The 15,260-nt window shown below is 37.1% G+C and overlaps 1 protein-coding gene across 3 annotated transcripts in view; it reads right to left on the minus strand.

Moving 5' to 3' along the window:
- Positions 1–15,260, minus strand: part of ARHGAP5 (Rho GTPase activating protein 5) — a 48,321-nt gene that overhangs the window by 13,496 nt on the left and 19,565 nt on the right. For 2 of the 3 annotated variants that reach the window (XM_035552152.2, XM_035552153.2), the window contains 2 exons: positions 10,333–10,480; positions 596–673 (listed from right to left, as the gene is read on the minus strand). In XM_035552152.2, the coding sequence (XP_035408045.1) occupies positions 596–673; positions 10,333–10,480 (226 nt within the window). The remainder of the gene's footprint in view (positions 1–595; positions 674–10,332; positions 10,481–15,260) is intronic. The other variant, XM_035552154.2, reaches the window with a different exon arrangement.

The following is a 15,260-nucleotide window of genomic DNA, read 5'->3' on the forward strand; positions in this document are numbered from 1 at the left end:
AAATATGATTTTTTTTTTCTTTTTGAAAGATCAACTTTGATCATAAATTAAACAAAAAAGCAGAAAGAAAAAATAATGCTGACCCTTCTCAATACATCCAAATGAACAGCATTATTCACTGATCATATTCCAGTACATTCCAGCATGAGAAAGGTGGTATTACAAATTCATTATCACAATTTAACTGTTAATCCATATTATTCAGAGGGCTTTCAATAAAATAATTATCAAAAAGTTCTACATTTGGGGGACGTGGGGGAGGGAAGTGAATGCTTTAATGCCTAGGACTGGTGAGCACTTCAGACTGCAGTTAAACTCATTTATACAACTAGAATAGCACCTAGAAATTCCACAAGCAGCACTTAAAATCAGTTTTAACATTAATTGGCTACAAGATTCGATCCCATCCTTAGTTTACACACAGCTTCAGTAGTTACAACCTGAACTGTATCAGTACAGCCTACCAGAGCATTAAGCACTCAGTACTATAGAAATCAGTTGCAAAGTGTAACTCATTTACACTGACTGCACTACCTTATAAATCCATGGTGAATTCAAGTTGTTTTGGCTTTAAATAATAAAAATGGGGCATTACCTTGATCAAACTGTTTCTGAATGTTGTCTTGATCTGTTTTATTACCACTGACACGGTACAGGCCTTCAGTACATAATCCTTAGAAGGAGGGAAAAAACAGTTATAAAACAAGGTTATGTACTACAGAGCAAAACAGAGCTGGCCATAATTATTTATTCAGAAGCCGTAAGTAGGAACATAAATCTAAGTGCCTAAAAAGTTACATGGTAGTACTATATCAGTGTAATTGTTATCAAAATGGGAAATACCAATTGTCTTTTGATTACACTACTCCATTTAGAGTAAGTCAGGAGAGGAGCAAAGTGTTAGGAAGCATAAGTCAGGAGAAGAGAAAAGTGTTAGGAAGCAGAGGTTCTCCAGGCTGCTCATTATTACCTTGCCTTACTATGTGTTACTGAGTTGCCATAATTCTAGCAGCCACCCTAGGTAAATAACATTACAATACAGATCCACACCTTTATTATTGAACACACAAACACAGACACACACACAATCGCTCGCTCCACCCCATTGATTATGCATCCTATCACATCACTATCTGTTTTGCCCACAGCTACTCGCTAAACGAAAGCATCCAGCCTGCTAATCACAGCTACCCATAATCTTTTTCTTTAGTGATTTGGAAACCATTAAGGAAAACAACCAGTTCATAGTCCAGAGTTCTCCATCTTTACAGGTGCAAAATTATCTATATGCTACATCTCCATAGCACTACATGCTTTTATTTAAAAAATTCCAGTTTTAGAGCTCTATGAAGTTTCTTGGCTCTTTACCATCACAGCCCAGTAACTGAATGCGTTTTACACTATAAAGTCAATACAGCAACTCCTTGGTCACACCTCAGTCTCAGAGTGTGTAAATGACCAACAAACACTAGGAATTCCTGCTCACACGCTCCAAGTACAGAATGCACTTAACTACTTCATATAGCTGGGAACGTTGCATCAATTCATTTGGCAATTATCACAATACTTTGTGTTGCTCTTGCTGAAGTTGTAAATAAAGGAATAACAGAAAATAAAAAAAATAGCTGGTAGATAAGAACAAGCTAGGATCATTTAGTACAGGAGAACTCTCAGTTAGATCCCCCACAGCCCCAGGGTATTCTGTGCTTTATCCAACCACCATTCCATTTCTTTCTGCACAAAGGGAAATGAATCTGCTGCAACCGCATTTTCTGTAAAGTCTGATTCAGTCACTGTTTAGTAAGAGAGTTTAAACCTTGAATACTTGGACTGGGCTGCTGTGGAGACAGAGATGCTCTATGGTAGTATCTGGTGGTTTTTTCCCCCTATTTCACCACACAGTAGACACCTCTTTGCTCAGACCACTACAGCTCTGAGATACTGGAAAAGCTAACACAGTACTTCTGAAAATTTTCAGGAGATGCCTACTAAATTTAGGCATCTTCTTCCAAGAACAGCAGCTAAGTGCTGCAATTCTGGATTACTCTAACTGAATTTGTCTCTTACATTCCTCATACAAAAATATTTTTTCCTGCTCTTATATTTTAGAAAATAACACCTCGTGAAACAGTTGGTGAACTGTCAGTATGCTGTTCTTCTAAGGCACACACAGAAAAAGTTTGTTCTATTTGTGTGCATACATGCACTTAGAAGTCCAATGATGTGACTTTTAAGCAATACTTCAATTCTCTGGCTTTTGTTGGTTTTGCTGTTGTTTGTTTGTTGTTACTATCCAAGCAGGTCTCTGAAATGTTTGTTACATCAAGATCTTCAAGTATGATGCCGTAGTTCACTCATCTAAACTTGACAGCTCTCCTTCTGAGGTTAATGCGGTCTATGGAGGGACCAAAGCAGACCAAGGCCTGCCAGCACAATATCCCGTTTCCACACCGGTACACGGGACATACTTGAGGGGAGAGGTAGGAACAGCAGGAGATGAAAGGAGCAAGTTTTCTGTGGTGTATCCTCCCATCTTCCTACGAATGCTTTTGTGTAAGGAGTTGTAATCACCATTTGGGGATTTATCCTCCACTAATACAGCTAAAATCCCTTTAAGTCATTTATTGTGGTTTTTACAACAACTCATGGCAGAGAGCTGCTTCATAATTCAGTAATGTACAGCATGAAAACATACCGGTTTTATGCTCAGTATCTGAAGATTTCATGATTTTTTTTCTTGTGTTAACAAGCAGTGAGTTCTCTACTCTGTCAGCACCAATCATGTTTTTTTTTGTTGTTGTTTTAATTTATAATTTCCCTTCCTCTGAAATTTCCTAAGCTGATCAGTTTAGTCGTTCTTAAACCAAAAGTTACCATTACTGTCCTGTGCTGTATCTTTTCCAAATTCTTTTCTACTCTAAGGCAGATTGATCCAAACTGTAAGCCCTATTAAAGCTGCGTGCATAACATGGAATTACACTATAGGATCGTTTTCCCCATACGCTCTCTTTTCAATTCTTTCAGTTCTTTTTGCTTGTTTGACACCACGTATTGAGAGTAGATGTTTTCAGACAGCTTCTCTGATGATTTTAAAGCCTTCTGCGGAGTGACAACAGCTATACTAATATTTAGCCTGCCTAAGAGTCACACAGTAGCTGCCAACTTGGCATCTGCAGCCAGGTTCTCACTCTCATTGTACTGCCTCCATTTCTGAACGCGTGCCATCTCATCACAGCCTGCCTGTTTCTCCCAAGTCTAATTCCTTCCCCTACAGTGACCAACTGAATTTTTCAGGAGTCATTTGCTACTACAGCAGCCAAGATGATCATTCTTAGAGTTAGCCCTGTAAATTTTGTGATCTCTGCCACTCCATAATTTTATTCCACAGATTGACCTAGTGCACCTCTTCTCAACCGCTACGCCAGCGAGACTACACAGGACTAAAGGAACCTCCACCTGACTGAGCCAGACCAGTAATTTCGATGTACGCCAAGAATGTATGTACCTACAGAGCAAAGAATGCAAATTCTTTTCAAGTAAGAGAAGTGTAACGCTGACTTAAATGTTGTAAACACATTTAAAATTCTACATTTAAAACTTTCTTAATCTGTGCACAGGAACACTGGCATTTAAAGAATCACGACTTTCAATTCACACACTCCAAAACAGAACCAAAAATCAATGTTTGCCTGCTTTTTGCAATAATGTATAAAACTATTGAAACGTTCAATAAAAAGGAATCAGTATAAAGAAAATAAGCAGTACTTTCAGGAAGACTCAAAAATAGGAAGTTCTCATCCGATACTGAATTAACAGTTCTATAACCTTCATTAACCAACTATTAAACAAGCTCTCAACCATTTTATGGACTACTACTCAATCTCATACTTCACGGCCAGTTCATTTACAAAACAAAAAACAACTTCAATTAAAATGACACGAGAAAAAGCAATTCACTTTTTCTGTGCTTGCCAAAGCAAACAGGCACATTCTTTACTTCATTAAAAATGGGCTAGATCTGAAGATACTATAATTTTGTTTGGTCGCTGGGCACGGAGGAAGGTAGGGGAATAAGAGCAGCAGCTAACCAGAAGTACTGACATCGTGGTCTTGTGTGCATTGTTTAGAAATTCTTTACATAATTCCCATGATGTTTCCTTTGAAGAGATACCTTAATTAGCAATACAGCTCAAGTGCACAACATGTGTTTATGAATATTTCAAAACATATTTGTTTACAGCTTTTAATGATTCTCACACACTAATAAATTAACACGTGTGCTCCTCCCTCCATCCGTCTGGTAGTCAGTCTTCCTTCAGAAGAAACAACTGACGCCTGTTTTCCCCTCCTCTTGCATTTCGACAGAATTTCCTCCCTGCTGATTAATTCCAAAGTTGCAATGCCCGAGTTGAAGTCATCACAGAATTACTCTGGTTGGAAGGGACCTCAGGAGATCTACTCCAACCTCCTGCTCAAACAAGGGTCAACGCTGAATTCAGATTAAGTTGTGTAGGTCTTTGTCTAATCTGATCCTGAATACCTCCAAGGACAGAGAGCCCACAAACACTTGGAGTAACCTGAACCAGTGTTTAAATAAGCCTCAGAACAAGATTTTTCTCCCATCTAGTAGGAACCTCCAATTTTAATGATTGTTGTTTCTAGTTCTCCTGCCATGTACGTCAGTGTTTTAGCCTGGTTCCGTCACCTCAGCTATCTCCTCAGCGGCATAAGAGAGCTACTTTCCTTAGCCTTTCTCTCTCCAAACTGCGCCAATCCACTTCCCATTACCTTTCCTCACAGGTCATGACCTCCAGACCCTGACCCTCTTTCTGCTAGTCTCACTCAAGTTTGTCTACACCTTTCTTGTAGTATTTCAGATGAAGTCTAACAAGTCCTGAGAAAAGAAGAACAATTACTTTAAGTTACTGCCTACCCTTCTGTTGGGTCAGTCCAATACATCCTCAGCCACCTTTGCTAGCAGGATGTACTACTGACTCGTGCTTGGTCTATCTATCACCAGGTCCCCCCAGATCCTGTCCAGCCGCACTTATCAGTTGCATAAAGTCAAGCACTAAATTTCTTAAATGGCAAACTGTGCTAGTATTCATAATATCAATTTGATGCCTCCTTACTTGGTAAACAGACTCCAACGTCATTGGTATCATGCTTTTCACCTATTATTTAAAATGTATGCCAATAAAAAATCCAAAATGCAAATTAAAGCAATACTTCAATATTTAAAAAGCTCGTATATTAATATGACTAGTTAGCATGAATAGGTTTAGCCAAAATTATTAGAAGTCTGGGAAAGCTAAAAATAATCAACAACTGTATGTGTTCGGTAACAGATAAACAGAACTTGAAAATAAATTGGCAGCATATAAGACAGCATAAAAATGTCACTACGTAACTATATCAAAATACTCTATGAACTTGCAATAAGTACTAACTTTTTACACTTAAATTTTAGAACAGAATTACCATTCAATAGGTATTTTTACCTTGTTTTGCAATTATAAAACTTAATCATACCAACAACATTGAGCCAGAAAACATTACTTGTGTTTAAAATAAGGATTTAATTAGCCTTCAGAAATCTGTGTTCCTCTCTCTCAAACCAAATTGACTACTTTTGAGCCTGGGAAGCTATGCAAAATTCATGTAATACTAGAGAACTCTGAAAAAATATACTTCTTACACTTCACATGGCAATTCTTAAACAGAAATGCACAATCACAGAATTCATGCTATTAATATAGTTAGCAAACAGTTGAGCTTCAAAAATTATCTGAACTCTACTGCCTATACAAAGAAAAAACAAGATGTATTAAAAAAAGTAATGGTCTACATAGTTTTAGAGTAGCAGCTCTTGTTTTGAACCTAGCTATGCTTCTGTGAGCATTTCCATAAATCTGGTTTGCAGAACACCACTCCTTATTTTAAGTGATGTAACAAAATGACCTTCTATTCATTCCATCAGGAGAAAGCAACAAACGCACCACAAGAACTGTATCCTCAAACCTCCTTTTAGAAGCCTGCAGCTGAAAATAACTACTACTGTCAAAAAGTCAATTTCAGTAGCTGCCCTCAAAAGCAAGTTACATGTAGCGATTTAAGGTGACAGAGGTAAAAGCATACAAACATCAACAGGTTATGCACTACACAATACCACCAGTGATTATAAAAGTACTTACATAGTCTGTAAAAGGTTACAGGTAAGACTGTAATATCTTTACCAGAAAAGTAAGTTTTCCCAAACACGTATCTTTATACCAAGATGTTTAGTGGAAAGGTTGATAATTCACCATTATCAAGTTACTTACCTGAGAGTTAAAATTTTTTTCGATCATCTCATTCAATGAATCAACAAGAGCGAACTCTGACTACCAACCAAAGATTACTCATCCTGCTATAATTATAATGAATTCAAAAATGAAAGGCTTGGATAGAGGAAACATTTGCCTATAATCATGGACAACATATGAATACCCACATAGAGTTTGTTTATAGTATTTAGGCAAGTTTTCCTCATTCCTTACCCAGAAACGTCAGTATTATTAAATTTAAGATAATCTTACATGATATCATATATTTTTTTAATCAATAGGTTCCAACAAAGCAAAATATTATGGGCTATTCCTGCTTTGTGGTATTATCATTAACAACAGTACACACTGCTGCCAAACTGCGGGTTCTGATACATACTTACTATTTACTAGGTTTAGATCTGCTCAAGCATTAAACACTTCACTCCCTCAGTTTCTACTTTTAGTGCTGCTATCAAGAAAAATTTCCAAAGAAATTTGAGCCCTTGATCATCTTTGAAAAGCAGAAATTATTTGACTCCATAGAGCAAAATCAGTCCAGAGTAAAAATTCTTGCTGGAAAACATCTACCCAAACAGGAACACACAGAAAGTACCTTCGTGCGTACGTATCTACACACGTATACCTGAAGATCCCTTATCTTCAGCAGATCTAGCTTTACCCTGACAGAATTCCTATGGCACCTTCTGACACAAAACTCATTGAGTTAGAAAAGACTAGAATTTTCACCTCCTGGATTCACTTCAATTTGTCCAAATTATTCCTCTTCCACTGATAAATACTCATGTTTTTAAATGTGAGGGTATTCCAAAGCACCACGGTAAAACAGAAAAAACCATTGGCACTTTCTACATGCTGTCAATTCTTTATGGTTTAAGTTGAGTAAGAATCTTCAAGAACAGTTTCTGATCTTATCTGAGCATCCGGAGCAAAACAGAGAAAACTGCGTTCTACACTGGGTGCTTTTTAGCCTCAGTCACAATTCAGAAAAGTGGGTATAAAGCACCATCTTCTATAATTTCATGAGGCAGCGAGAGGAAACATGAAAATTTGAGATTAGCCCTTCAATTTAAGGTTAACTGTATCTTCATAAAAAACTGTAATTCAGCCACAATGCAAATTACATGTGATAATATAAAGGGAAGGAGCTGAACTCCATGAACTTCTATGATTCTAAGTACCTTAAAGGGAAGCTAAACAAATTATGTCCTCCATAAAACAAATATACTGATTAGCTTCATTCAAGCAGAGATGGAGGAGACTAGAGATCTTGATTAAAAAGAAAGATGATGACAGTAAACACAGGTATGTCTGATGAGTCAGTCAGTACTAACATTAGGCGGACTTGCTAAGAGAAAGCTGAAGTATTGGAGGACTCCCCGGGGCAAGCAGCTGATATGATAGCTTTATGGAACGGAGCTGGTACCATTCTGGACTCCAGGCTGAAGCTAATAGATCTTGACTTGCCTTCTGCAGACTGATCATCTCCAAAACTGTATTCATGGGATTTTCTACCAGATAGTCCCAAAGTCGATGATGGGAGTCTGATTTCAGCAGAGGACTTGAAGGCAATGCAAATGAAATTTTAATTTCCCTCGTAGCATGCTTCTCTCAAAGAAGGCAAAAATAGGTTCTATCACTAGAGAAGGCTGCATGAAAACTAGAATGCATGGTTTGAATCTCATCAGATATCTAGAAAATATTAACCTAATATAAAAATAACACACCAGCAATAAAATTCCCACACCCAAGTACGGGAGCTGAAAAGAACAACCAAAACTCCTTATACAGAATCTGGAGTAGGACAAGAAAAACTAATTCAGATCAAAAGTAGAGGCTTTGTTCCATCTTTTCCAAATGATTAACAGAAACAGCAGGACAACAGTCTTCACAGTCACACACAAAGCACACAGATGGCTCAAGGTTTGTGCTGCTTACGCATACGGCCAGAATTAAAATCCTCCAGCTTTCAGTACCTGCACAGCAGCAGACCAGGAGAACCAGCATACAAGCAATACCTCCCCAGCCACCACTTCTGAGGAGACCCATACATTCTGAACCCACCAGCAGCTTAACTGAACACCTTATCCTTCAAAGACAGGTCATTAGAGGAGACGAAAAGTGTTAGATCTACTGGATGCTTCAGTTATCTGATGATTATGAGGAAAAAAGATGACTATACATGTTTCCTCTCCATTACATTTCTCTCTCTCTCCCTCCACAAACTGGTAAAAATAATCCGTTCAGAGAAATACTAGATTTTCTCTTAAAGGTCTCCCACAAAGTCAACAGATAACAGGCAACAATACTTTCAAGAAAAAGGAACTTTCTTTAGATCCAAATCTATAATTTTGGGGTTTGAAAGTATTCTTACAAAGTTACACACGCTCAAATTTAAGATATTACTTCTAGATTCTACAGACTTTTTTTTACAAGTCATTTTTTTCTACCAAGACACTACTGGCAAAACGTCTGTTCTAAATAGCTGTATACAGTAGGTGTATGTAGCCATTTTTAAAGAACATAAATTCAGACCATGACTCGCCCTTTTTTTTATTTTTGCTGCATACAACAGCAAGCAAACTGTATATTAGATGATGTATACCACTCTATTACTCCTTGCTCTTCTTTCTCCTTCCCCATTTTTTTCCAGGTGAGGAGGGGAAAGTAAGAGGGATGAAAATACCGCTCTTACCTGCAGGCAAAGAATCAATAGGAGGTAAAGGTTAAAGACAGATATACTTACATCTTTGACTCCCAAAAGGTCACTGCCTGAGATTTCACCTATTTTTTTTTTTATTATTGTAATAATGCACCACAGAAGTCGTCAGAAACAGCCATTAGGCTTACTGCCTGAAGTAGACCTTTTGGAAATGCCTACTATTCTCATACATGGCAATAAAATTGAATTTCAGAAAGGAAAACCTTCAGTTTTATTCTTGCTAAAAGTTACTGTCATCTTACAGCTAAAATTGTATCACAGAACGAAGAAAACATTGACAACAGGTGCTGTTTCACTCTGCTCTCAATATCCAACAGCAGGCATCCAAAGGATGTTCCTGCTTGTGTTTCACCACCAATTATTGTTTCACCACCTTATGCCTTCACTTGCCTCAAATGTATCCATTTAGCATTTATGCAACTTCAGAGCAAGCAAGAGCTTCTCACAAAGTGAAAATTAGTGCTCTTCACTTTTAAAAACAGAACAGAAAAAAACAAAACCTAACAAGAGATAACACCCAAACCTCAAAACAACTTCCCTCTCCAAAATGTAATCTTACATAGGACCAGCTAACATCATTTTATTTGCCTCAAGGCCACCTCGTGGCTGAAAGCAAGAGGGCTCAAACACATGACCAGGAAGGCACTTAAAAAGATGAAAAAAAGATGAAAAAATAAAGGTGAAACTTCACCTTAGTGCAAAGACACATTAATATTGTACAATAAGCTGGAAATTTGGAAATTAAATAAATTGCTTAGTATTGTTAATGCAGAAATACAAAGTATTTAGAAAGTAAAGCTTTCTTCGTAACAAGTTAAAATGCAAGTCCAGGTTAACCCGCAAAATAAATAAATAGAAGTGAGTTGACTCATTAAACCATATCAGGTATCTGTTTTCTGCAACTGGTAAAAGCAGATTTCAGAGCTTTTTGGTATGTTACATAACATACAGTGGCAAAAGTGAGACATGCAGGATGGAGCGCTGCTGCTGGGTTAAGTCATTGGGCATTACAAACTGAAGTCTTTTTTTTTAAATTACAAGAAACATTAAACTTCAAATGTTTGTCAATAACGAGTGAAATACTTCTGCAAGTAAATAAAAAGGACAAAACACGTACTAAGCATATAATTTAGAGAACATATTCTATTTTTAAAATGTACTTTACCCACAATGAAGTTATTTATTTCTGGGATAGGATTCTAAGAGTGCTTTAAAACAGAAAATGACAGGCATTGCTTGGTATGCAAGTGGGAAGTCTTTCCTCCAATAATTTTCCTGTCTTACCTGTGTCTTCAATGAATTGCACACATTTTTCAACAAACAGAGGTATGGGTTTCTCCAGTGTAACCAGGTCCTGCAGGGGCATCCCAAAGTAATTACTTTCCCAGTTTCTACGGATTGGAGGATTGAATGCCTTAGCTTTCTTTTTCTGCTACAACAAAACAGAATTATTTAAGTAATAATTAAGTAATATTCAAGTAACATTGTAACTCATATTGCAACCACTTAGTAAAAACAAACAGATCACATATCTACCAGAAAATCAAATTCCTCCATAGCAACCTGAGCACAAATGTATTTTTAAAATAGCATACACTAGATAAACAGCACCTAATTTCTAAAAGATTTGGTCATTTTTGCATCATTAATATTAACTTTCAGCACCCTTCACAGAGGAATCCACGTGAAGTACAATTTAACCATAATTCTATCAAAATTTGTAGAATAACAGTATGATGTTTCCTACCATGAGAGACTGTCTTCTGCATGCCTGTCAAAGAGACTAAGCAAGCTTTATATTGCAACTATTCTAGAAACATGATGCAGAATGTATAGCAATAAATCACAGAGCAAGAGTTGCAGGCACTAATATTAAGTATGACTGCTTTGTTGCGGGCACAGGATTTTAGTGAAAAGGATGTCTGCACTCAGCCAAATCTTTCAAGGCAATTTTCATATCAAGTTTTCTTGCTTGTTTTCTCCACAACTACCTCCAACATTCCCCAAGAGACACTTTACACTGTTGAACTAATAAAACCACTTTGGATAATTACAGTTATATTGTAGCAGATACCACATTTCATCTCTGAATGTTGATGAAAATACTCAGAGATGGCCATGTAAATTGGCCAGTCAATTGGCTGTAGAGTGGCAACTAAATGTGGTAACTGAATGAACATCATCATCATCATCAAACCTTGCATTCTACTAAGTTTATGCACTGTAAAAAACAGTAAAAAGCCATTGTGTTTTCATATAAAAGCTCTGACTTATACTATATGCTGAGGGAAGAATAACAAAACGCACAAAATAGAGTTAATAAAGTTGGCAGTATTTCGTAATTTATAAGAAGACATCTCACTACTAAGACAAAACACACCACAGTTTAGTTTCTAGATTTTACACTTAGAAAAGTCTTGAATTTCAACCTCTTTGTGCAAAAGAATGGGTTAACCTCTAGACTTTACCATTTCTATTTTATTTTCTTTACCATCAAATTTGTTTATTCAGGCCTTACAGACAACCTATAACTTCAGGTTGGAAAGGCACATACTCAGTGTTGACTTGCTCACTGAGAAGTAATGGCTTTAAGTACAGCTCTATGGGGGAAGATGGAAACTCCAGCTTCAGTATTTCTCCATCACCCTGCAGCACTGTGGAACCTCTCAAACAACTGGCAACAAGACCTGTTAATCACAGCCTTTAATAGCCTAATTAAGGAGCCAGGCTTTTCATGTGGAATGTTTCTAGGACAGTTTCTGCTCCTTGAAATTGGTAGCAGAGTACCTGTGATTGAACACGGTAACAAAAGACTAACAAAAGCTTAGGATTATCTTTCAAATTTGGGCTTCCTACAAAAAGGTGCAGCACTTACAATTTAGAAGAAGGGAACATTTATCAGCAAATTCTTCAAAGTATCAGAAAAAAAACTGCTCTCCAGCAATTTGTTGCTCCCCAGTGTTACATTAGTTGATTATTTTATTTTTTATTTTTAAAGGTTAGATAAAACTTTAGGATAAACTTCCATAGTTAAAGCAGACATCTGAAAGCATTTTTTCCAACTGTCAGCTCTTTGCCTAACTTCTATTCATCTTGGATAAAATACCGTTGGTTCATCCAGCATATATGCCTTCAGATCAGAAACAGCCTTTTCTTCTTTCCTTCTCACTGCCACAGGCCCCTGCTTTTAAGTCTCCAGCACTCAACCCACAGTTCATTGGCTGTTTTCTCCTGAGTGGTAAAATATTTAGTTAGGCAACAAGTATACGCACTTCTGATGAGAAGACGCTGAAAGGGCCAAGCTGAAGCTAAAGAACACGTAAAAATCAGCAAACACCTCTGTCAAATGTTGAATGTAAGATAATTTTAAGAGATGCTTGCATTAACACAATAAAGAAGGCAAATAAAAGCTGAAGTTACTGCTCTTTCAAGGTGCTCAGTGCACATCCCCCACCATCTTAGAATAAATGGAGTATCACCAATCCTCAGACTATATATTTCAGACCCAACAGGTTTAAAAAGGCAGACTCTCTTTAATAAAGACATAATACTAGCATAACATTAACAAATTTGGTTAGAGTGGAACACTATTCGGTTAATGAAGTAATAAACTAGGATGTTATAGAATTTCTGTGATAACAAACGTACTGAATATTATCTGTGTAGAATACCTGAATATAGTATGAAATATCAAATATGTCTCAAGCTGGAATAGAGTGCTTTTGCTAATAAATGCCCTATGTTTAGAAGAATGGGTTTAAGAGACTAAGTTTTGAACCATGGTATTATACACACTCAAAAAAGCATAAAGGTTTCTTAGAGAAACTACCTGAAACAGTCAGTTTCATCTCCAAACTGGAAAGTGAGAATATGCCTAAAGAATTTACATAAAATTAGGACAAAGAATAAAAGAACAGGGGACAAATAAAAAAAATCCATAACCTGAAGCCCTTTTCAACTACTGACCTAAACACAGATAGTAGGAGAAACAATTGTTAGGGGGCTACTCCATAAACGTGAAATCAGGATTTCATACAGCACACATAAAGCTACAATGATAATTTTATCAGCTATTCCCCATTATGTATCAATTTCCTCTCTTTCCTGTCACATGTATTAAAATCTCTCATGATTCCCTTGTCTTTTGGTAGGTGTGAGCGGGTAAGATCTTCCCCCAAAAGTTGCATCGTTTCTAACATTTTTAGATTTTGCTGGCGAGATGATGATTTTGTCAGTTATTTTTAGTTCCATAGACATTTCAGCCAAATACACCTACTCACCACGATACAGCAGTCACCTAATACTGAAAACAGTGAGCACTACTCTAGGTACAAAGACTGTTTTGCAAGCTTCTCCTAAATCATAATAAAAAAGAACTAACAGGTACCAAGCCGGAGAAGACAAGAAGCAGCACAAAAGCTTGTTAGCTATTCCTAGCAAAAAGCTCAGACCACTGTTTCCATGTGCCACCATTTCATGTCGGTAATTAAAACACCACGAAGCTGAAATCCTCAGTTTTCATATAAATTTGTTAATTATTTTTTTAAAATAATTTATTATTTTGCTAATACTGAGTTTTTCACTGTCTCCACCATGGGTTCTACCACTTGCATCGTGCCAAAGGCCTCCCAGGACAACTACTCTTCATTCCCTAACAGAGGTTAATGCCAAACCTCAAGCTGATCCTTACGTTTTGGCAATAAAGCATTCCAGCTCTAAGAACCCCAAGCTTTCCTCAGGTTGCTGATACCAAAAGCATTTACCTGCAATATTGCTTTAACTACTAGTTTAATCACAGGAACAAGTGTGTTCCAAAAGACTAGCTGAAGTCCTCCTAACAAGCTAAACGTGAAAACATTTATTCTAGCACCACACAGTATCCAATTCTTAATTTCAAAGTTAGAACTATCTTTATAAAAAGCATAAAAACATGAAAATATAGATCCAAAATATACTCAAGATTAACCCTCTTGACTGTACGTACCAGGGAACCAGCTAAGTGGTGCCCATTCTCTAGAGAAGCTAGTCGGAGATGTCAGCCAGCTGCGAGTACACTGCACTGAAATACTGCTTTTCAAAATTAACTTAGAAAACAAACTGCCCAAACCTATCAATCAAACCCCTTTCACTGCCGAGCCGCTTATTCTAGCAAGTCCTCTCTGCTCAAGAGGGACTCTTCTTTTTTCCCCTCTCACTTCCTTCCCACCAGAACTCCCTTCGTCATTTGTTTATCCAAGGGGAAATTCAGCCGCTTCTCTTCTACCTCCCACACTTCGCTGCTACTTTTAATACAAAGGAAATTTTCTGCCTGCTTCATTTACAGTCAGCCCTGGGGTCATGGAGGGCAGAGTCAATATTTTCAGAACTATTAAAATAGTTCATGAAACCAGGCACCATGAGCAGCATTCATTTTATAGGCTTAATAAAGTATTTGTAATCTCTAATTCATGGCTAGCTCCTCGGAAGCTATACAACACATGAATAATGCAGATGATGGTCCCTAGCATGCCCTCTCTTTCTTCCCCTTGTGCCGTTTTTGGAGTTCCAGTTTGTTATACCAAGTTTTAACTGCAGAGGCTCAAGAAGGCACGTGGCTCCAAACACGCACTTTCAGAGCATTCGATTTGAACAGATGAAAATTGAAAGCACAGACTTCAATTCTTCTTGTAATCTCTGTGGGAAAAAATAAAAACTCCTCTACACATTGCAGTCTGTAGTAGACAGTAGTTTGCTAAATCAACCACTGAATTTACACAAAAACAGCTGAACAAAGATTTAAGTCGATCTCCTCTTGGTCACAAGTTTACCACAGTCTTAACAAAACAGAGATGAACAGACAGACAGTTCCTGACACCTTCAGTAATGGTTTTAACAAAATTTCGTATAGTTTTGACATTATAACGAGAGCTAAGAAGTTAAACATGGAAACCAGATGTCCTTATATCATTAGAGTAAGGTAAGTGAGAATTCATCTAGGTGCTATTGCATTTTTCTTGCTGAAGTATTAAGACAGGTTTTCAGAGAAATTTGAAGTAAAATGCATCTTAATCACCTCAGTGTGAGGTGAAATGGAAAGAAAGTAATTCGCACTCATCTTTGTTCAATCTCGCTTGCAAACAAGTTTACAGGGCAGAAATTTTTAAGTGCTATTTTTCAGATTTAGTTTAGCAATATAGTTGGAAACTCCAGATACACAAAAATTTAAGAATAAA

Source organism: Cygnus atratus, chromosome 5 (assembly GCF_013377495.2).
Source record: "Cygnus atratus isolate AKBS03 ecotype Queensland, Australia chromosome 5, CAtr_DNAZoo_HiC_assembly, whole genome shotgun sequence".
Lineage (NCBI taxonomy): Eukaryota > Metazoa > Chordata > Aves > Anseriformes > Anatidae > Cygnus > Cygnus atratus.